Here is a 23,291-nt window from a genome sequence, read left to right on the forward strand (position 1 = left end):
ATATAATTTAGAGAATAAAAGCTTTCTAAATGGTATATTTTGATGTAAACACAAAGACAACCAAGCCTATTTATAATTGAATAAGACACTTAGAATAGAAAATACAATTAAAGAAAATAGATCATTATATGATTTGTTCTTTGAATGACAAATAATCACAATAGAATCGGATTGTGAAATCGGGCAAACAAGAAAATAAATCTGAATATTTCTAACACCATGATTGCGTAGGCACTAATTTTGTAAAATTATGAATAATTTGGTTGATGAATTGATTACCCTAGTCGATTAATTTTTGTGACTTCTTAATCTAACCAAAATTTTAGCATGGATTGATAAAGGCTTTTGTTTCCTTTTACACCCAATAGTGAAGAGGACAAACCTTCAAATTCTTACTTGTTAGTGTATATTTATGCAGTTTCTATCTTTAGAGCACGTGAGACATTATTAATAGGATTAATAGAACATGTAATTTTTAGTAATTAACCTTTATTACATCGTGGTTATGGTTATGTTCATATATATTTGTATATTTAATTCAATGTAAAAACTTCCTATATATTTGTATATTCAAAATTAGGCACACCACGCAAGACTGTCACTTGGAAAATCTGTTGAACCATAAAATAACAATATGCTAGAATTACTCTATATTAATTCAATGCTTACCCTTATATATCTTTAATGCTTAATGGTATCGGGTCACAATAAATGAATTGAATATACAAATATATAGTTTCTCTTTAAATACAACACAAAGTAATTAAAACAATCATATTCAAGTTAATATAATAAGGTTGTAGCAGTTATATATAGCACTTATTAGTGATGGATATACGCTTTTAAGGCTGAATTACCTCAAATTTTTAATGTTTTCCTTCTCTCTTGCTTTCATTATTTTTTTCATTTCATTTTATAGTTTATTACAAATTTTTACAGTAATTAGTAATTACTATATTTTATTGTGTTCTAAAAGTGATAGATGCGGATATCACAAAATTTTAATCATTTAATTTGAAAAAAACTGTTGGGACTTAAGATATCTTTCTCTGTGACTATTTGAGTCTATTCAAATTGGTTTATATATATATATATATATATATATATATATAAAATAAAAAATCTTTATGAGTGAATTTGCAACCAAATTTTTTTTTTTTTTTTTTTTTAGATGCAACCAAGAAATTTAAATGGGGAAGAAGCAATAAGATTAACATGTAATCTTTGACGATGGTGATATGCCTTAATTAAGATTAAAAGTTTCATTATCAATTTGGATTAGAATGACTTTGATAACAAATTAAATTGTAACTATATCACCATATTCCCTCTCTAAAACGCCACAGTTTCATTATCAACAAATAATGTTACAAAATCCACTTCTTTCCCTTTTTTTTTTTTTCTTTTCTAAATCTAAAACAACTCCTGAATAAAGTTTAGCGACAAAACAGAGTAAAAGACAACTCCTAAAACAAGTAGGCCCGTAGAACAGGCCCATTGACACTGCTAAAATGAAAACAATGAAAAAATTAAAAGCTACAAATCATATTTTATTTTATAATTATTTTATAAAGGTGATGTTGCGGTCTTAACTAATTTTTAGATTTTTTTTAATAATGACTAATACAAATATTAATTGAGACTGTCACATCAATATTATAAAATAAAAATACACATAAGCTATCAATACGCCTAACAATAAAGACTGCAATCAATTTTTCAAATACAACATTGAAAATAACGCTTAATTAAGGCAAAAAAGGAGAGAACCAAAAAACAAACACTGAACACATGCAATTCAGCATAAGCATATAGCTTAGCATGGAGGAGTCAAAACCAATTGTCACCTAATTAGCACAAACAAATTAAAGATTCCATAACTACAGGTTACCTAGAAAGAGAACAAGCCATACTTTTACATCTTAAAAAAAAAAAAGAAAAAAAGAAGAAGAAGGAATTAGAGTAAGAGGCACTAAGAGCACAAGAAAATGCTCATTCCAAAACAAATTATACGATTCTGTGACTTTTTAGTGAGCTCCATCAATTATCAGTGACACAACTCGCACAAACAGTTCCTGATCCAAAAACCAGTAATCTTTCTTCCAACCTAGTAATTAATTAATTAATTAATGTTTATTATTTGTGGGCTTCTATTTTTTTTTTTTTTATTTCAAAAAATAAATAATTTTTTTATCCCAATGATCAATTATCAACAATGATCTGTTTATGTTGTGTTTGATGGACGGTTTTCACACCTCTTTATTGCGGGCTTTTAGGTCTATTTGATGTGAAATAAGTATGGGAAAAAAGAGCCCTTCTACACATCCTCCCCTCATTCCTCCCTTATCACCATTTTATAATAAAAATTAATTTTTTTAAGGAAAAGAGGGTGATGAGGGGGGGATGAGTGGAAGATCTTTAAGCATTTCTAACATATTTATTTTAATAGCATTAATAAAAAAATATGTATTTCTCGCATACTCAAGGGACACATGACACTTTTTAAATATGGGTCGGAGGAATTCATACAACTTATTCATTTCATGGTCATGATTTAAAGTTGGTGTATCTAGCGGTGTACATGATTTCATATTATTTAAAATTTTAAAAAAGATGTGTTAACATTGACTTTATATACACTGTACTATTAGATGAATCAACTTTAAATTCTGACCATAAAATGATTGAAATTGAGAGAATTTTATTCCATCTTAAGTTTGCTTGCTTTAATATAGCAATCACTAAGCATAGATTCTATACCTAAAAATAGCTTAGCAATTTGGATAATTAATTACTGTCAATCCAAAAAATATATTGTGGCGTGATATTGCCACATCAGCCAACTTCCCTAAAAAGAAATTGTCCAGCCTCTCATGATATGGGTGGTCAACTACCACTTGAAGGTGGTCGATCACCCAATCCAAACTTTTGGGAGTGATTGTACCACCCTTAATGTCAGATCTAGTAGTCGTAACTACCTCACATGCATGGTGGTTGGGGTGATTGTACATCAGTACTCTTCTATACCCGGAGCACTTTTAGAAGAAAAAATGGCGTTTTAAACATCTTAATTGATATTCTATTTGATATTTTTATGTTAGCAATAAATTAATTGGTTTATTTAATGGACTTTAGTACCTTGAGCTTGAAGGAATTCTATATGTAATATTTTTTTTCAATTTAATGGAGATTAGTGTGTAATATATATATATAAAAAAAAGAAAAAAAAAGAAGAGAGAATATGGTGTAATTTCATAAAACCTCTAGGCAGGTATAATTTTCCCTTTTAGTATTAGTATACTTTGAAAGTGGCCGCACTGCCGACCACCATATTCTACATCTCTATCATCTGGCTATATATCAAATCAAATTATCAATGATTAAAGTTAGCATACCCAATGTTGGGAATTGAATTAATATTAATGAAGAGATAATTGTGGAGAAGAGAATATGCCAATTACAAGTAGGAATATCTTTTGCTTAATTCTTTCATTTAGAAATCTTTGCTTGCCACATCTGTGCTTTGTACACGTACAAAAAGTAAATATGATCATGCAAGTGTGAGATTAGGTTAGGTAATCTAGGCTATTTAATTAATGGATACTTCATATTAGTTTGTTCCGATCCAGTCACAATCATTTTCTTATTAGTAATATCGTTTCTTAAGTAAGAGGAAATTTGGAAGATTCTATAGATAGATGTTGATGGATGATCAAAATCGTTCTTCGATCAGTTACTGAATTATGCCCACAGCATTTAGTTTCTTCAGAAAATCTTGTGGGCACAGGACAACTACAGCAAAATTGAATCTACTACCTAGAGCTATTAGACACAACCCCTACAATTTGATTCGAGTCATGTCGGTCATTAAATTAACATCCTCCCATCATATGCTAATACATGTCAATAAGTTGTTGATTAGTTGTAGGTCATGATCACTAGAGTAATGCTATTTAGTTGTATTTATAGTTGTACAAATTAAAATCTTCTAAATAAAATTACTCTTAACATTATTGTACGAATTGTAAAATTGCACAAAGTTCTTAATTCTGTTCCAGCACTAAACAAAAAAAATTGTGAAAATTATATTTGGAGAATAACACTCGATCAACGAAGAAAGTGGCTGTTCCATCGATCAGCAAAATCCCATTCAGTAGTGTAGTGCCTGAATAAGGAAAGAGTTTGAACCACTAAAATTGAACATTATTTCCCTGAGACTGATGAAGATTTTTAATTTACCTGCTTTCACGATTAAATGTACAGATGAATTAACAAAATGGTGGGTTAACCATCACTGTCTTTTGATTTTACGAGCAAATTCTTGTCAAATAAAAGTAACAAAGATGCTTTCGTCTTCATTTGAAAATTGAAACTGAGGTTATATGAGAGTGACACTTCAGCTAGGTTGCCAATAATCTAGCAGAACCGGGACCTGAAAAGATTCCCTGCCAGCATCAAATTTAATTAATTTGTTCCATTATTCTATAGCATATGCTCTCTCTATTACGATTTACGCACACATAAATTCCAATCTTCCACTAACTCTCTCATCAAGTTCTCAGTGTCTTCAGCAGCGAAGAACAAAGAAGAGATCGAACAACATTAAGAGCTGCTAATCTACTGCATGCTCTAAACTTAAGCCCTTAAAAAATTTATAAAGATGTCGAAGGAAGTGACTGAAGAAGGAGAAGCATCTCAGCCTGGGAGAGACTACGTTGACCCACCACCAGCACCTTTTTTTGACGCAGAAGAGCTTACTGTCTGGTCCTTTTACAGAGCAGTTATCGCCGAGTTCATTGCCACCCTTCTCTTTCTCTACATAACTGTTGCCACCGTTATCGGCTACAAGAAGCAAACTGATCCCTGCGAGACAGTTGGCCTTCTGGGCGTCGCTTGGGCCTTTGGGGGCATGATTTTCATCCTTGTTTATAGCACTGCAGGAATATCAGGTTCCCGATCTTTCATATTCTTCTCTATTTATTTTCTTTTATAGATTTTTATAGTCATATTAATTCTTCTGGATATAAGTACAGGTGGTCATATTAATCCAGCCGTGACGTTCGGTTTATTCCTGGCACGAAAGGTTTCGTTAATAAGAGCGATTTCTTACATGGTGGCTCAGTGCTTGGGAGCAATATGTGGAGTAGCGTTGGTGAAGGGCATAATGAAGGACTACTACGATATCGATGCTCTTGGAGGTGGCACTAACGCCGTGTCTCCGGGCTACTCCAAGGGAACCGCTTTAGGAGCTGAGATTATTGGGACTTTCGTGCTTGTCTACACAGTCTTCTCCGCCACAGATCCAAAGCGAAACGCTCGCGATTCCCACGTCCCAGTAAGTAGCTCTAAGTACCTTGAATTTTACAACGCCAACCTGGCACGTCCTACCGAAAAAATTGGTATAAGATTATTTAAGTCAATCTTAATCCGACTTATTGAACTAAACGTCTCAAATCCTCTACTTTAATCGGTTAATTTCGTGTCGGATTCTACCAGTTAAAAAAATTGCCTACAACTAACATATTTGTGCGTTAAAATGATAGGTTTTGGCTCCCTTGCCAATTGGGTTTGCAGTATTTTTGGTGCACTTGGCGACCATCCCCATCACAGGCACAGGAATAAACCCAGCTCGGAGTTTTGGGGCTGCTGTAATCTACAACAAGGACAAAGTTTGGGATGATCAGGTCAGTTTTTAGCTCCATCAATTAATTGAGACTTTTGATTTGCTGTTGACTGATCAGGTGGTGATAAACAGTGGATATTCTGGGTTGGACCTTTTGCGGGAGCGCTCGCTGCAGCACTATATCATCAGCATATTCTGAGAGCCAACGCCATCAAAGCTTTGGGATCGTTCACCACCAACCCCACCAACTAGGCCAATATTTGTTCCTCTCGTACTTATCTGTGTGTACAGGTGTATGTGATTTTTGTTCTTTCTCGTGTGTATAGTCAATAGTCATCCTCGTACATAGGTATTGATGATTGGTGGTTGCGATGTTGGTTGTGGGGCCTACTATCACTCGTGCTGTGTCCTGTTCTCAGATATTGGATTTGTGCGTCTAATTTGTATATATATATATCCACATAACTCTCTATTGTGTCACATTGGACCGATGAATCTGTTTTCTTTGTCAAACTCTGGCTTAATTTTTTTTTAAAAAAATCCTCAAAAAAAAAAAAAACTCTTTGACTTATGTTGCCGTCACAATTTATGCCCACCATACGATGTGTCGTATCAATTGGCAAATTCTGCTTTTCATTATGTATAGCAATAGTGTGACTCCGAGGGTTTGCAGGTTTTTTTTTCTTCTACAAATTAGGACCCTCCCTTCACCATATATCCTCATGGGATGGCCTACGTACAGGGTTAGAAGTAGCCAACACTTAGATTCGGTTCTACTCAAAACTTTTTTGGTTCACCCCAACGCACATTCTCTACTTGTTTGATTATTGCTGAGCAGTTTTTGAACATCAAAAAGACCTCCCCGCAAGTTCTTTCCCTATAAATAAGATGGATTTACATGAGTTCTTTCAAAATTTATTATTTGTCCCTTTGGTAGAGATGTTCCAAAAAAGTCTACAATCGAGTAAATAGCTCAGTTATGGTAAAGAAAGAAAAAATTGCCATGAAATAATGGAATAATATGGTCGATGCCCTTTTTCTCCGTAAGCAAATACAAAGGATTCGGGCGGAAGGAGGGGGGTCAAATGCCCCCACCCCCCTCCCCCTCAACCCCCAAAAATTTTCCTCATCCCCTGTAAAAAATTCCTCAAAACTATAGATGCTCACCCTCGGCTATTCATAAGGAGCAATAGACATTACCTTTGAAAGAAATCTGAAACTTAAAAGAAATAAAATGCGGATTTTCCTGGGGTTTGAAGGCTTGTTGACAGTTGAACCGATTGGAAAGAGCGGAGGGTTAGCACTGCTTTGGAAAGATGCCAAGGAAGTCTCTATACAGAATTTCTCCCTCCGTCATATTTTGGCGAAGGTTTGTTTTCGGGGGTCAGATTCTACTTGGCAATTAACTGGTTTTTACGGAAATCCCGATGTGGCTCTTCGGGGGGAGTTGTGGAAATTGCTCACATACCTCAGTAGGGCCACACCCTTAAGTTGGCTCTGTTTGGGAGATTTCAATGAGATTTTGAATAATTCGGAGAAAGTAGGCGGGATCCCAAAGAGTGCATCTCAATTAGAACCTTTTAGAACAGCTGTTGATGAATGCTCGTTGGGAGACCTTGGGTTCAAAGGATCAAAATTCACCTGGTGCAATCACCGTGAAGGGCAAGAATTTATAAAGGAGCGGCTTGATCGTGCCCTGGCCAATGCAGGTTGGTGCACCCAATTTCTGGATGCAGAAGTGATAGTTATGGCAGCAAGGAGTTCCGATCACAAGCCCTTATGGATTCGGCTTTCTCAATGTCATAGTCGACCTCCTAGAACCTTTAAGTTCGAAGCAAGTTGGAATGTTGATGAAGAGAGTGCAGGGGTGATCAAGGCCGAATGGGATAAAGCTCAGACAGGTGATAATCTTTTGACCATGACCAAACAGAAGCTGGAGCAATGTGCCACGGCTCTTTCCAATTGGAATCAGGAAAAATTTGGAGATAACCTTAAACGTCTCACAGTCCTTACTAAAAAGTTGGAAGCTCTGCAGGCAGATGAAGGGGCTGGAGACACAGAACAAATTCGGACATTACAAGGAGAAATCAACCTTTTGTTGCAAATGGAGGATCTAAAATGGAAACAAAGGGCCAAGCGTAATTGGTTTAAGGGGGGTGATCGAAATAAGAAGTTTTTCCATGCATGGGCGACACAACGAAGAAGAACCAACAAAATCTTCAAGGTTTTGGATGAGGCGGGCTTACCAAGGACGACCAATGAAGATATATATGAGGCTTTTACCTCATATTTCCAAAACCTGTTCTCCTCGGAGGGGCCAAAGGAGGTGGGATCGTGTCTGGATTCAGTTCCTCAACAGGTAACACCGGCCATGAACTCATTCCTACTTAGAGCCTTCACTGGGGAAGAGATTGAAAGTGCCCTTGGACAAATGCAGCCCCTAAAAGCACCAGGACCGGATGGCTATGGAGCATGTTTCTATCAGAAACACTGGAATATTGTTGGCGTTCAGGTTCAGCAAGCTATTCTAAATTTTTTAAACAATGGTATTTTTGATCCTTCGATTAACTATACCTATCTTGCTTTGATCCCTAAAAATTCTAGTGCTGTTTCTGTGTGTGATTACCGGCCTATAAGCCTGTGTAATGTTCTTTATAAGCTTATTTCGAAGGTACTAGCTAACAGGCTAAAAAAGGTTCTTTCTGGGGTTTGAATCAGTGGGTCAGTGGGCAATTAATTAAAAACAAAACAACTGCTTTGGACACGGTTGATTCCCCTATTGACTGGCCAGTGATTTAGTGGGCCGGGCAATTAAATCAGTGGCCAGTGATTTTAATTCAAAGCACTGCCTAATCGAGATGCCTTATCTTTTGATTGAATCCCAATATATGGGCTATGAAAGTGCAGGGTCTGCGAGAGATTTCCGCAATTCTTATGATATTTTGATTTTACGGGTCATTTTTTATCAAATAAAAATAAAAAAGATATCTGATATAAAAATGTTCTGACAGGTATTTGTGATATACAAAAATAACAACAAATAAGTTTCTGCACTCAATTTTTGTCTTTTGTCTTCTTTTTTTTTTTTTTTTCTTTTTTTTAGTATGTAATGAAGCAACCGGCGGCTTAGCTAGGTAGCGATGAATGAGTAATACTAGTTTTCCTACGTACCTTGGACATACGTCTTTTGTTTCTCTGGTTGAAGGTGGTGTACGGTACATCTGTCCTCGAAAACAAGACTCTTATGAGGCTATGAAGGTCATGACATCCTGAACGCGGCGGATATATATATATATATGCTCTTCGGAGATTACTGCTGAATGCATGGAGGGTGTCCCAATTAAGTGTATTAATTGTCCTCAATTTCATGTTAAGAAAGCAAAACTTTTAGCAAGTATGCAAACCTAAGAACTTCAGAAATTCCAGACGAATCAAAGCGGTTTCAGGCCATGGCTTTGACCTTAAGGGGGTTCCAGTTTAGTTTTTTTAATTTTTAATTTTTAATTTTTTTAATTTAATACAAATTATATATTTTTTAATTATAAATAACACGTATCACAATTTAATTGATACTTATATGTCATTTGACTGTTTCCATTTAAAAATTAGACAGAACTTAGATGCAGGTACCTATTTGTTTTTTTCATACTACAAGAAGCTCGATTTCAAAACATTTTTTACTACATGAAGCTTATTGCAAAGATGCCCTGGCAGTATCACATTTGTTTGTTTGGTTCTTTTTTTTATTCTCCTTCTTCTTCTTCTTCTTCTCTTTGGGGTGGTTGTTTTTTTTTTTTTTTTTTCAAAGATACTTTGAAACAAAATAATAAGGAAATAAGCTCGGTGAGAGGAACTTCTTCTTGAAATAGGGGAGGAAGATCCTTACCATTTACAATGGAAATTGAAGGTAACGCTACAAAAAAAAACAAGAATTCTTGACAGTTTGAAACCGTCTAGAAATTGAAAAAAATCATTTGAAAAACTGTTCAGACGATTTTGTTTGGACGGTTTAAAACCGTCCAGTACAATGGGTCGCTAATCCGGGTTATAGACTGTTTGGGCCAAGGCGTCCACAATTCCAGACAGTTTGGCCCAAACTGTCCATAACCAATTCTGGACTGTTTTCCCAAACTGTCTGGAATTAATTCTGGACGGTTTGGGCAAAACTGTCTAGAATTATTTCTGAACAGATTGGGAAAACCGTCCAGAATTAATAATTTTTTTTATACTAATATCATTAATATCAATATAATTATTTTTTTATATTAATTAGCTTTTTGATATTATAACTAATTAATATGGTCTGATACCTTTCGTAAAAAAAAAAAAAATGGTTTGAACGTTTCATACGCCGGCCGGCGAGAGAGAAGGAGAGAGGAAGAGAAATCCGAACGGCGACGGAGAAAGAGAGAGGAAGAGAGAACCGGCCGGAATAAGTGGTATTCCGGCCAGATCTCTCTCTGTATCCTGCCAGAGAAAGAGGCTGAGCATGGGTTTCTGCCGTATTCGGCTGGAAACCCAGAAGACCTCGCCAGATTCGGCCGAAAACCCACGCACACCAGCGTGGGTTTGACAGATCCGGCACTCCATCTCCAGCACTCTCTCTTGTCGTCCCGATCCCACCGTTCCATCCAATCCAGTCGCCCGTGTGAAAATAAAAAAGTCACTGAATAGCAAAGCCTCAAGGTTGTTGTTCGGTTGGCCGGGGTTTAGAGGGCTAGGGTTCACATTTGCGATGTGGGGTTTAGAGGGGCTGTACGCCTTCTTTGCTTAGTGAATATGCGATGTGGGGTTTAGAGGGGTTGGGTTCACATTTTGCTCTTCTTCTTCCCAATCCGCGTCATTTTCTTTAGACGCATTTAAGCCGTCGAAAGTGTTTCAATCTATGGCTGAGGGTGTCGATTCGCGTCATTTGACTACCCTATAAGTTTCCAGACGGTTTGTTCCAAACCGTTTGAAAATTTACATTTCCAAACGATTTTTTTCAAACCGTCCATAATTAATAATTTCTTTTTTAATCCATGAGATTTTTGTCACCATTTTTTTTTTTAATATCAATAATTCCAGACGATTTGAAACAAACCGTCCGGAAATGTAAATTTCCAGACGATTTACTCAAACCGTCCATATTTATTTATTTACAGACGGTTGTTTTAAAACTGTCTGTAACAGTTTAATTCTAGACGGTTTTAGAAACCACCTAGAAAAAAACCGTCCTTAATTGTCCTTTTTTTTTGTAGTGTAATGGTGGGGGATAGATGTGAATGCTACCAGAAAAGGATCTGGTTGCTACCCAATGTGTCACATGATGAGTACAAAAGTTTGTACTTTTTATTAATTTTGTGAGATTTCTAATAGGAAGAGGCTGTGATGGATCCAATTGTGTTCAAGATCAAGGAGGAGATCCTCCAATCTTGAGCAACATATTGATTTTGGAGAGCAGAAATTGGAATCACCTTCTAGTATGAAATGGTCAAGTTGAAGTGATGGTGCCAACGAGACAGCTAAATTGACATGTAATGACACTGATCATCTTTTAAAGAGAAAATAATAATTTATTGATAGTTGAAACATTAGGAAAGGATATGTTCAATCTAATAATGAGAATAGATAATTTCATGCATAATATAGTTATATGGATATAAATAAAATAAGAAATGCTGTAAAAAAAATTATATAAATTTATAATAAGAATAATAATAATAATGAATTTTATAACATTTTACTTATATACGATTTCTTTTGGTGTGTCTTAAACAAATTAAAAACTGATATTTTACTTCACTAAACCCCAACCCTAGCCGCCAGGTCCGAATCCAGAAGAAAAAAAAAACCTAAGCTCGTTGCTGCCCTATATATTCCTCTCATTGTCTTTAATTTATCTCCTACCCTAATTATTAGATGTTAGAAGAAACTAAAGCCGTCAATCAACTATTTTTTTTTCTCTGCCTTCGTCTTTCTCTGTTGCAATTTCTAAGTGCTTCCTCTTTTTCACTGTGCGTGCAAAGGTAAAACATCACTATTGACTATTGTATTAAACTACTCGGCTCCACTGTATAGTGTATACCACCTTCTTATGATTTCCATAGCAATTGCTGTTCATGTTTAATTTGGTGGTGTGCATGGAGTTGCCTTTTCGTCTTTGGTGATGATTGCATTGAATGTTGTCTCTTTTGTACTATATATATCTGTTTCGTCTTGTCTGAATGACTGAATATGTCTCCCTTGGTTCATAGACGTGTGAGTAGAGATGTTTTAAAGAAATAAGGTTTTATTTAATTTTGGCCTAAATATTAGAGTTTGGTGATAAATATGCTTTGAAGTGTTATACGAAATAAAACCTTTTAAATGAAAGGTTTTAAAGAAAATAAATTTATCACAACTATTTTATGGTTGAGAATTTACTTATTAAGCGCTTTCGGCTCATTCAGTTTATTTTTTGTTTTCAAGTGACTAGTAATTTGAGTTAGGAGGCCGGAATGGGGTGGGGTTAATTATTAAATCCATCTGAGTTGCATATTATTTTGTTTTAAATAAATGCATTAGCACAATGTCAAGGTTATGACTTATTTAATAAAAAGAAAATTATTTATATGTCTTTGAACAAACGTTTCTGCGTTTTATAAAGTTTCAAATTTGATGTTTTTATTCTGTCATGCATTTAATATCACATGTAGTAATTGCTCTAGTAAACCTTAGAAATCTTTACGCTTCTGAGAGAGTTAATTGACGATCCTATTCCTAGTAAACTAGGGGTGTTACAATTATGGTATCAAAGCAAAATTTATAAGGTCTTGTAGACTCTTAGGAGCCATAGCAGTATATTAGGCTTAGTGGGGGCAATGGAAAGCCATATTCCGGCCAAATAGAGTGTGCCTTAGGAGTTACTCCTAGATGATAGGGGAGTATTTTCTAACTGTTTATATTTTATAACATGGATCGTAGAAATGGCTCCCCAAACACGCACCCAAGCTAACAACCACGAGAACGAGAATGGTGGGAACAACAATGGTAGCACTGTGTGGAACCAAGCACCGAACGACGAAGTAGAACAATGGTAGAACAATGCTGTGTCGTACATGGTGACGCAGTGCTTGGGAGCAATATGTGGAGTAGCGTTGGTGAGGGGCATCATGAAGGACTACTACGATGCTCGATCTTGGAGGTGGCACTAACGCCGGGTCTCCTGCCTACTTCAAGAGAACCGCTTTAGGAGCTGAGATTATTGGGACTTTCGTGCTTGTCTATACAGTCTTCTATGCCACAGATCCTGAGTGAAACGCACGCGATTCCCACGTCCCAGTAAGTAGCTCAAGTCCCTTGAATTTTACAACGCCAGTCTCTTAATCCAATTTATTGAACTAAACGACTCAAATCCTCTACTTTAATCAGTTAATTTCGTGTCGGTTTATACCCGTAAAAAATTGCCTAGCTAACATATTTGTGCGTTAAAATTATAGGTTTTGGCTCTCTTGCCAATTGGGTTTGCAGTATTTTTGGTGCACTTGGCGACCATCCCCATCACAGGCACAGGAATAAACCCAGCTCGGAGTTTTGGGGCTGCTGTAATCTACAACAAGGACCGAGTTTGGGATGATCAGGTCAGTTATTAGCTCCATCAATTAATTGAGACTTTTGATTTGTTGTTGACTGATCAGGTGGTGATAAACAGTAGATTTTCTGGGTTGGACCTTTTGTGGGAGCGCTCGCTGCAGCTCTATATCACGAGAGCCAGCGCCAACTAGGCCAATATTCGTTCCTCTCGTACTTATCTGTGTGTACAGGTGTATGTGATATGACTACGGGTTAATAATGGTAGACGCTTGAGACCAAGTTATTGTTATTATTTTTCTCAACTTTTGTGTTAAGTTTATTATTATTCTTCATAAATTGCTTGCTACAAAATGGTTTTTTAGTTAGTGTGTCACCATGAATTACTCATATTTCTATTTTCTCGATCTCCTATCTTATTTACCATGAAAAATCAAATTATCACTATATTTATTCATTTTTCTACTTTTCCTTTCAAGTTCTGGTAGTCTCGTAGGTTTGCAAGTTGTTTTTTCTTACCAATTAGGACACTCCCTTCACCATCGTCATGGGATGGCCTACAGGGCTCTACTCAATTTTTTTGGTTTACCCCAACATACATTTTTCACTGGTTTGACTATTTGCTGAGCAGTTTTTGGATATCAAACGGACCTCCTGCAAGTTCTATCTTCCCCTATAAATCAGATAGATTTACATGAGGTTTACAATAAGTTCTTTCAAAATTTACTATTTGTCTCTCTATTAGAAGTGTTTCAAAAATGTATGCAATCGAGTAAATAGCTCCATCTGTTATGGTAAAGAAAGAAAAAATTGCTATGAAATAATGGAATAATATGGTCCAAGCCCTTTTTTCAAAGGAAAATTGTTTGCCTCTGTATGCTATATATGCTGTGTCCATCCTTATCCAGTTCCTGTGTATAAACACCCAACATTAATTAAAGCTTGAACAGAGAGATTAATTGTGTGGTCCATTTCTCTTAAAACTTGTATTAAAAGCACAAACATTTGCATACGAAAAGCACAAAAACATTTCCACAAAGGACAAACGATAATATATATATATATATATATATATATATATATGTGTGTGTGTGTGTGTGTGTATCTGCACGCATGGGACGAAAGCATGAGATATTCAGAGAATAGTACAATTATAAGAAGCAGAAGTTTGAGAAGCGTCGGCAGCATGCAGGATGATCGGTGTTTGGTTTTGACACCAGGCCATTCTCGGCAAAAGGCTAGGCAGTGCTAGCTGCCCTTCCGGGACACGCTTATAAACAGAAAGCACGTGCCTTCCACAAAACCGCCCCATGTGGTCTTGCAAATTAATATCACAATAAAATCAATACAAAACTCAATAAAAACATAAAAAAAGAAAAAAGAAGTTGAAAATCCAATGTCTTACTGACTTGAAAGTTAAGAACGGAGCCATCAAATTGGCGGTTTTGAAAACAACCCAAGAGATCGATGAGCTGCTTGGAGAGTCATGACCTGGCCTGTTGCGGCAACAAATTATGGAACTTTTGGATGCCACAACGGGATAGATTGCTATGATATTGACTAGATTAGAGGTGCTGGAAAGATTAATCTCTACTTTAATATTTGGTGAGAGAAGTGCCTTTGCTTCAAGGGGTCATTACAAAAAATATTGCTATTCACCGCGTGGCTACAGTAGTGATTATTGTAGCCACGTGGCCAGATAGCCACTTGCCAAAGCCCAAAAGGGGTTCCGGTTAGGTTTTTTTATTTATTTTTTTAATACAAGTTATATATTTTTTAATTATAAGTGACACATGTCACAATTTAATTAATACTTAATATATCATTTGACTGTTTTTATTTAAAAGGTAGACAAAACTAAGATGCATGCAGGTATTTATTTATTTATTTTTGCATACTATAAAAAGCTCGATTTCAAAACATTTTTTGCTACACGAAGCTTATTGTAAATTGACAGAATCAGGTGGACTAATTGTATATATATATTTTTTTTCGTTTGAAAATTGAGACAGAGGGTGCGAGTAACACTTCAGCTAGCCAATAAATTAAACTCTCGCCAGTTCCGGTACTAGCTAGAAAAGATGCCCTGGCAGTACGTATCACATTTGTTTCATCATTCTATAGCATATCTACATATGCATGGTCTCTCTCTCTCTCTCTCTCTCTCTCTCAGGGCCGGCTCTCCATGACTATTGACTAGGCCAATTATTCCACGTCCTTAATTTATAGACGGCCGTTAAAAAGGCATTTTATATTGAATTTGTTAAAAAAGTGAAAAAGATAAAAGGACTTGAAAAAAAGTAAATGAAAAAAATATGTAGCATGTTTAAAATCTTTACAAATTTCAAGCTAAAGTACGACCCACTTTATTTTTATATTTATTTTCTTTCACTTCTAATAATTTGTTTTTTTGGTTCTATCATTTTTTTTTTTTGATATTTTATATTTTATATCTACTATCACATGTCGTTCATTTTAGGTTGTCGTTGTTACTAGTTCTGTTCGCATGTCATTGATTTTAGTACAAACTAATTAAATCTTACTTGCAATTGTTTATATATCTTACAACAAATATAAAATAGATTAGTCATATTATCTATTGAGAACAACATATTTACGAAAATTAAACATAAAAATTTGATTAGTAAGTTTTAAGTTAAAAGAATGACTTTTTAAATTAATTTTCAAATATTTAATATAAAAATTAATTATATTAATATTTTAAAATTTAAAATGTCCAATATTTTTTACTTTTTGCCTTAGGTTACAAAAAGTAAAGTTAAACCTACAACAGGTTTACAACTTGTTGGCACGTGTACGTTAGCAAGTGATTAGAATTGTGCCAGTCACCAATTATATGATAATGTTATTGACACGTGTCAACAAATTCTAAAAGAGTTTTTGAAGAACTGGTCTAACATTATTGTTAGGAACAATACAAGACCATTAATATTTTGTGTAAATCACAAAGTTGTTCATGTTTCAACAGAGAATGTGGTTGTTCCATCAGAATAATCTCAATCACTCTAGTGCGTAAGGACACAGTTTTAAGCACTAAAGTTGAACATTATTTCCTTTGACATTCCTGAAGATTTTTGTACCTGCTTTCACGATTAAACAGACGAATTAATTAACAAAATGGTGGGTTGAGCATTAATTCATACCGGGCTTGTCAAAATCGACAAAAGGTTATTTTGATTAGTTCTATTATAAAAAATAGCAATTTTTTTTTTTTAATTTTTTATTTGGCTAAGAAATTGGTTCGATGCTATAGTAGTATTCATTAAATTTATAAGTACTATAGCTCAACAATGCATACAAAAAATTAATAAAAAAAAAATCAATATGATGTTTTTATTATTATTTTAGGAATAGTTAAAATAGATATAAAAAAAAATTAAATGAATTCGTAAAAGTCGATTGTTAAAATATGCAGATAGTTTAAAATATTGAATAGTTTAAAATAAAAAAATAAAAAGAAAAGAAAGCGTGTTTCAACTAAATATTAGCTAAACATTTACTCAGCCAACCGCCTACCATCATTATCTTTTGATTTTACGAGAACATTCTTATCAAATAAAAATACAAAAATTCTTTTGTCCCGTTTGAAAATGAGACGCAGGGTACGTGTTACACTTCAGCTTGCAATAATCTCGAACTGGGACTAGAAAAGATTCCCTGCCAGCATCACATTTTGTTCCATTATCACGCACACATAAATTCAATCTTGCACTCACACTCCCTGGCCTCATCAAGTTCTCGTTGTCTTCAGCAGCGTAGAACATGCAAAGAGAAGATAATAACATCAAGAGCTGCTAATCAACTACATGCTCTAAACTTTTGCCTTTAAAAAATTTATAAAGATGTCCAAGGAAGTGAGTACTGAAGAAGGAGAAGCTTCTCAGCCTGTGATCAGAGACTACGTTGACCCACCACCAGCTCCACTTTTTGACGCAAAAGAGCTTGCTGTCTGGTCCCTTTACAGAGCAGTTATCGCAGAGTTCATTGCGACCCTTCTCTTTCTCTACATAACTGTTGCCACCGTTATCGGTTACAAGAAGCAAACCGATCCATGCGAGACAGTTGGCCTTCTGGGCGTCGCTTGGGCCTTTGGGGGCATGATTTTCATCCTTGTTTATAGCACTGCAGGAATATCAGGTTCCGAAGTACCGGCCCCTCATGCATATTCTTCTCTATTAAATTTATTTTATAGATTTTTTACGACATATATGCTTAGCCATATATATTCTTCTGGATATGAGTACAGGTGGTCATATTAATCCAGCCGTGACGTTCGGTTTATTCCTGGCACGAAAGATTTCGTTAATAAGAGCGATTTATTACATAGTGGCTCAGTGCTTGGGAGCAATATGTGGAGTAGCGTTGGTGAAGGGCATCATGAAGGACTACTACGACGCTCTTGGAGGTGGCACTAACGCCGTGTCTCCGGGCTACTCCAAGGGAACCGCTTTAGGAGCTGAGATTATTGGGACTTTCGTACTTGTCTATACAGTCTTCACTGCCACGGATCCTAAGCGAAACGCCCGCGATTCCCACGTCCCAGTACGTAATTAAGTAGATTAGTTGGAATTTTTTAACGCCAACCTGGGCGGTACTTATAATAACTAAAATATTTGTGTGTTAAAATTGTAGGTTTTGGCTCCCTTGGCAATTGGGTTTGCCGTATTTTTGGTGCACTTGGCGACCATCCCCATCACAGGCACAGGAATAAACCCAGCTCGGAGTTTTGGGACTGCTTTAATCTACAACAGCGACAAAGTTTGGGAGGATCAGGTCAGTTTTTTAGCTCCATCAATTAATTGAGACTTTTGATTTGATTTGTTGTTGACTGAGGTGGTGATGGTGATAAACAGTGGATTTTCTGGGTGGGACCTTTTGTGGGAGCGCTTGCTGCAGCGCTATATCATCAGTTTATTCTGAGAGCCACGGCTGCCATCAAAGCTTTGGGATCGTTCACCACCAACCCCACCAAATAGGCCAATATTTCTCCTCACTTCTTAGTTTGTTCCTCTAGCTCGTAGATGTCTGCGTCCAGGTGTATGTGATATATTTTGTTTTGTTTTTGTTTGTTCTTTCTCGTGTGTACGTATAGTCATCCTCGTACTAATCTTACAAAATAAAATAAAATAAGATAGTCATGATCATCCTCGTACGACATGATTGATGGTTACGATCTTTGTTGTGGGGCTACACTATCTCTCGTTCTGTGTCCTGTTCTCACATATTGGATTTGTGCGTCTAATATATATATATATAATATAATATACACCGACGTGAAATGAAAGAGCAACATCCCCCTCCCCTTTTTCCCTTATTTTAATAGAAAAAAAGATCGAAAGAAAGAAATGAGCAACATAAGTTAAAGTTTGAAAAAGAATATCGGCTGTTTGACAAAGAATACATATTTAATCGGATGCCTCCCATATGTCACAACAAAGAATTGTATATACATAAAATGCCAAATTTTGGACGTCTGATTGGATTGCGGTAACCTTCGAAACAAAAAGAAAGGGTATGTTTGGTAAATATATATATTTGTTTGAATAGCGATTAAAAATGATTGTTGTGATTTTTATTTATTCTTTTATGCGTACGAGTGTATGTGATTTGTTTATTTTATTTTATTTTTTTTGTCCTTTCTCGACTGTATTGTGATCATCCTCGTACCAGTCTATAAATAAAATAAAATAGTGATCGTCCTCGTACGACTTGATTGATCACCGACCCTGTTCTCGGATTTCTGCATATATATATATATATATATATATGCTACAGGAAAAGGAAAATAATTAATCTTACACTAAGACATATAAGGGGTGAAATTCATGCATGCGAGTCTCATATATGTAGGTATACATGAGTCTCACACCTAATGTGTCTTGGTGTAAGATTGATGTAAGGTAATGTGATGTAGGAATAACACATCTCATAGAGAAAAGATTCATGCACATGTGTAGGTTTGTCAACACATGGGGTGGTCATGTGTGTACAAAAGTGCACAATAGTTGCACAACTTTTGTGCACCAATCAGCTCTCTATGAGAAATAATTTTTCTACATCATATTATCTTACATCAATCCTACACCAAGATACATAAGGTGTGTGACCCATACATGTAGGTCTCATATATGTGAATCTCATATACATGGGTTCCACACTCAATTTGTCTTGGTGTAAGATTGATGTAGAGTGATGTGATGTTGGAATAACACATCCTGCTCTCTATAGGCTATGTTTGGGAACGACATGTCCTGGTCAAAGTATTGCTTTGCTACTATTCATGCCTTTTTTTTTTTTTTTTTCTTTTTTTTCCACTTTTTAACATTTTTCAATAACAATTAATATCAAAACATTCTAATTTTTTTTTACTGTTTATATCACATCAATAATTTTTTTTATTACTATTCAAATAAAAAAAATTACTATAATACAAAACTTTTTCACTTTTCTATACAATTTTTTTTTTCTTTACTTTATATCACTTCATCATTTTTTACTAATTCCAAAATTAACAACCCACTACTCTATTCTGTACAAACATTTGCCAAACACGTGAACAAATAACTGATACAAGTGAAAATGAAAGTGCGACATAAGTAAGAAAAACCTCTGTTCTCTGCCCAAAACCTTTGATAAACTCTCTAAGCCCCTTCTTTCTCTTATTTTCCTCAATTTCCCCTCGGTTAATGCCTCCTATGAGACCCCTATCTAGTTAGAGTTCTCTTTATCCCTATACGCCACTTCAGAGGCAATTGATTTGTTTTTCATGCTTTTCGTCATGATCTCCATAATGTACCTCCCATGGGTCTTCCGCCGGCTTTGGTTTGGATTTTGGGTCAAAGTTTTCGATCCTAAATCTACACTCCAGCTCTAGATTCAGAACGATACGTGCCTCTCCACCATACTCCCCGTCATCTTCCGCCTCCGTCGACACCAGCCACATTCCTTCCAGACCACCCTACCACAAATCATGATTTGCACGTGCCAACAAGTGCTTCTCACTCACCGATGCGTGACGGCCACGTCCCTCCCCCTAGTTGTCACCCGCCTCTGCTATTGGCGGATAGTGGTTGTTCGCGTTGTCCTCAACTGGAGAGAGGTCATCCAGTGCTGGTACATGGTCTACTCCCAATCGATCGGTGCTGTGTTGTGTTTGTTTTTTCGCTTTTGTATTTTTGGGCTTTGTGTTTTTCATTTCTTCTTTGTGCACCTTGTAATTGTTACTCAAGTGTTTTGGTCTTCTAGACTTTTTACACACTTTTAACCACATTTATTGATGGCCCAGGTTTTTGGCATCCATATCAATAATCAATAGGCCCGTGTTATCACGTATTGCCTCCGCGTACTTGCTTTCTTAGGTATTTATTGTTGGGTTGCCCAACCTTTAATTCGTTTGTTGTAATTTTCTTTTCTATTGTCTGTAGTTCTTTTTCATGTATCTTTAAAAAAACAAAAATGAAGAAGAAGAAGTGAATGAGATAGTATTTTTCATGTATCTTTTCTGTTGTCTGTAGTTCTTTTTCACCCGACTCATGACGGGTGAGAAAGCCTTCAATAGTAAAGTTAGTATTTTTGTTTAAAATTCTCGTGAGAAGAAGTGAATGAGTTATGGGGAGAAGGGGTCTTTGATTTGAGGCTTCCTAAATGCTCTTTTGAGCTTTTGTGAGAGTGAACCTTTATTTTGATTAGTTATTGAGCCTTAGGCCATAGATTTATTTTCTATCCACATTAGTAGCCCCCGACTCATTCCCACGGCCGACTTGTTCATTTAATTTGGTCGAATGTTGGGAATGTTGTCTTTCTTCGTAACTGAGGTTGTGTCTGACCTTGAACACTAAGGGTGAATGGCTTTCTCAAAAGTTTTAAGAAGAGTAAATTTTTGTGCGCACCATCTCACCAAATGGGCCGCTACTTATATTATGTTTGAAAGCATTTTTAATACATCCCATTTTATCTTCTATTAGGATCAATAGTGAAAAGGACCCGTATGGCCCTATAACCCTTCGATCACTTTCTATTTGCTCATGAAAAAAGAAAAGGTGTCGTAACAGAACTCATAAAAATTAGTATAGAAATGGATGCAATTCATAACTTTTGTCACTATCAAAGGGATAGAATACACAATCTCTCCCTCAGCACGAGCCCGCGGAAGCCCATGGCAGTAGTTTCAATAAAATAAATCCATATTGATATAGGTCCATAGAAGCTTGGGTTAAAAAGGTCATTAAATTGCCCATTGTTCAAAGAGATTTATCGAGTTATTGTTTATTGGCTGGTAGAAAAATGAAATGTATATTATAATATTATACTATACCTGGTGCGCAAGCAACGACGTCTCAAAAGGGGGAAAAAATTATATTTACTCGGTAAATTTCTGTCTGATTTCAATTTGGTCTCTAATTTTTCAATTTCGAAAATCATACGCTCTTAAGATACGTTCAATTATAATTAAACAGAAATGGAGATCGAGGAGAAACACAAGTTTAATTTCTCTCTTTCTAGAGAAAGAAGCTCTTCCTTTTCTCTAGTAGACAAAACTTTTACCCCTTCTTGCGGGTTTTTTGGGAGAGATCGCTCCTCCCTTCATGACGCCGGACAGAATAGCGATTATTCTGCAGGCTATTTAACAGGTAGTTTGCAAGGAAGAAGACAGATAAATTATCCCAAAATACAGAAAGAACTCTGAGAAAATAACAATATTCAATTCATTGATTGTTATTCCATTACAAATGTCTCCTATTTATAATAAAGCCCAAATGATTACTAAAGGAAATAAAATCTCCTAAGACTTGAAGTAAATACAAATAAGCATATTATGAAAATACTTTGTGCCAAATAATATCTCCAAATTCATGGGAAATATTTGGTGCCAAAGAATTACCATATTAGGGAAAATATAATAACTATAATATTACTTGACGACAAAGTAAATAATTCTTTAAAAGATGAATCAAGATATTTGTCAATAGTCTCTTCTTTCCTTCTTGGTCTTTCCCTTTATGGATGTTGACAACTCAGTAGAGAATATCTTCTAAATCACAATTGTCAAAGGTCTCTTATTTCCTTCTTAAGTAGTTAACCCTTTCCTTTATTGCTTAAGCCAAATAAATCTCATCGTCACATCATAGACCAATTATTTATATATTTGTGTATGATTTTCTCTTGCATTAATAGACCAATTAATTCTATAGTTGTGTCTGATTTCCTCCTGCATCAGTCTCACCGGGTTGGAAAGAATTTGTCCTCGAATTCGAATCTTCTTTACCTCGATCTTTTGGATGGCCGATCAATTCATTCCATCCCATATTTTTCAATACCAAAGTAACTTGAAACATAAGATAAATAAGTTACAACCCATCACAACGACTAGCTTCACACTAAATTGAAATAAACCAATCTTCTCACATCTTTCATTTATTTTCTCCAATTCACACTCCATAAAAGTCTTCAAAGAATTATCAATTCTTTCTTGACCATAAAAATTAAAATTGTCAACTAACACGCCAAAACCAACATCCAACTTATTACTAGGTGAATTTGATAGAAATCTTTCAATTCCAATGAGATCAACATAGCTAATTTCCTCATTACTCAACTGAAATTCCTCGTTATGTGGACTTTTATCCAGCACATAGTAATCATTATTTTCTTCAATAAATTTTATTGCATCAACCAGAAAACTTACCTCATTCAATAAATCCTCTTCGTCGGGATAGATGTCGTCACAAATTGTTGAAGAGACCCAATCTAAATCTACTACAGATTTTTTCTCTTGATCAAACAACAAAGAATCTCCCACAAGATCTTTATCCTTGATATCAATATCATAAATTGGTGGAGAATCCCAATCCACGAATCCTTGTGAAGGATCTTCAACATCTTCATGTTCAACATCATCATGAACATCTCCATGTATGAACTCCTCATCAACGAACTCGTCTTCTTAGAACTCTTCATCAACAAATTCTTCATCTCGACCACGCTGTTCCCGGAATGGAGCAGGATTGTGATACGGGTTGTCAAAGGTGAAGTCGGAATCGGAGTTCTCCATCTCACGATTGCTGACTTCCAGTGCCGCTAGACACTGGGTTAACTC

The 23,291-nt window shown here is 35.6% G+C and overlaps 2 protein-coding genes and 1 pseudogene across 2 annotated transcripts; all 3 read left to right on the top strand.

Moving 5' to 3' along the window:
* Nucleotides 1-4,554: 4,554 nt before the first annotated feature.
* On the top strand, nt 4,555-6,103 carry LOC133870695 (aquaporin PIP2-7-like). The gene is made up of 4 exons (XM_062307880.1): nt 4,555-4,949; nt 5,034-5,335; nt 5,544-5,684; nt 5,756-6,103. Exons 1-4 carry the CDS (start codon nt 4,661-4,663, stop codon nt 5,873-5,875), a joined length of 852 nt encoding a protein of 283 aa, XP_062163864.1. The 5' UTR covers nt 4,555-4,660; the 3' UTR covers nt 5,876-6,103.
* A 6,467-nt stretch (nt 6,104-12,570) lies between these two features.
* On the top strand, nt 12,571-13,433 carry LOC133871685 (probable aquaporin PIP2-2; annotated as a pseudogene).
* A 3,589-nt stretch (nt 13,434-17,022) lies between these two features.
* LOC133870969 (aquaporin PIP-type-like) lies at nt 17,023-18,171 on the top strand. Its single transcript, XM_062308284.1, has 4 exons — nt 17,023-17,332; nt 17,442-17,737; nt 17,828-17,968; nt 18,049-18,171. The coding sequence occupies exons 1-4, from the start codon at nt 17,038-17,040 to the stop codon at nt 18,169-18,171; spliced, it is 855 nt and encodes a 284-aa protein (XP_062164268.1). The 5' UTR covers nt 17,023-17,037.
* Nucleotides 18,172-23,291: the final 5,120 nt, after the last annotated feature.

Source organism: Alnus glutinosa, chromosome 6 (genome assembly GCF_958979055.1).
Source record: "Alnus glutinosa chromosome 6, dhAlnGlut1.1, whole genome shotgun sequence".
In the NCBI taxonomy this organism is placed as follows: Eukaryota; Viridiplantae; Streptophyta; class Magnoliopsida; order Fagales; family Betulaceae; genus Alnus; species Alnus glutinosa.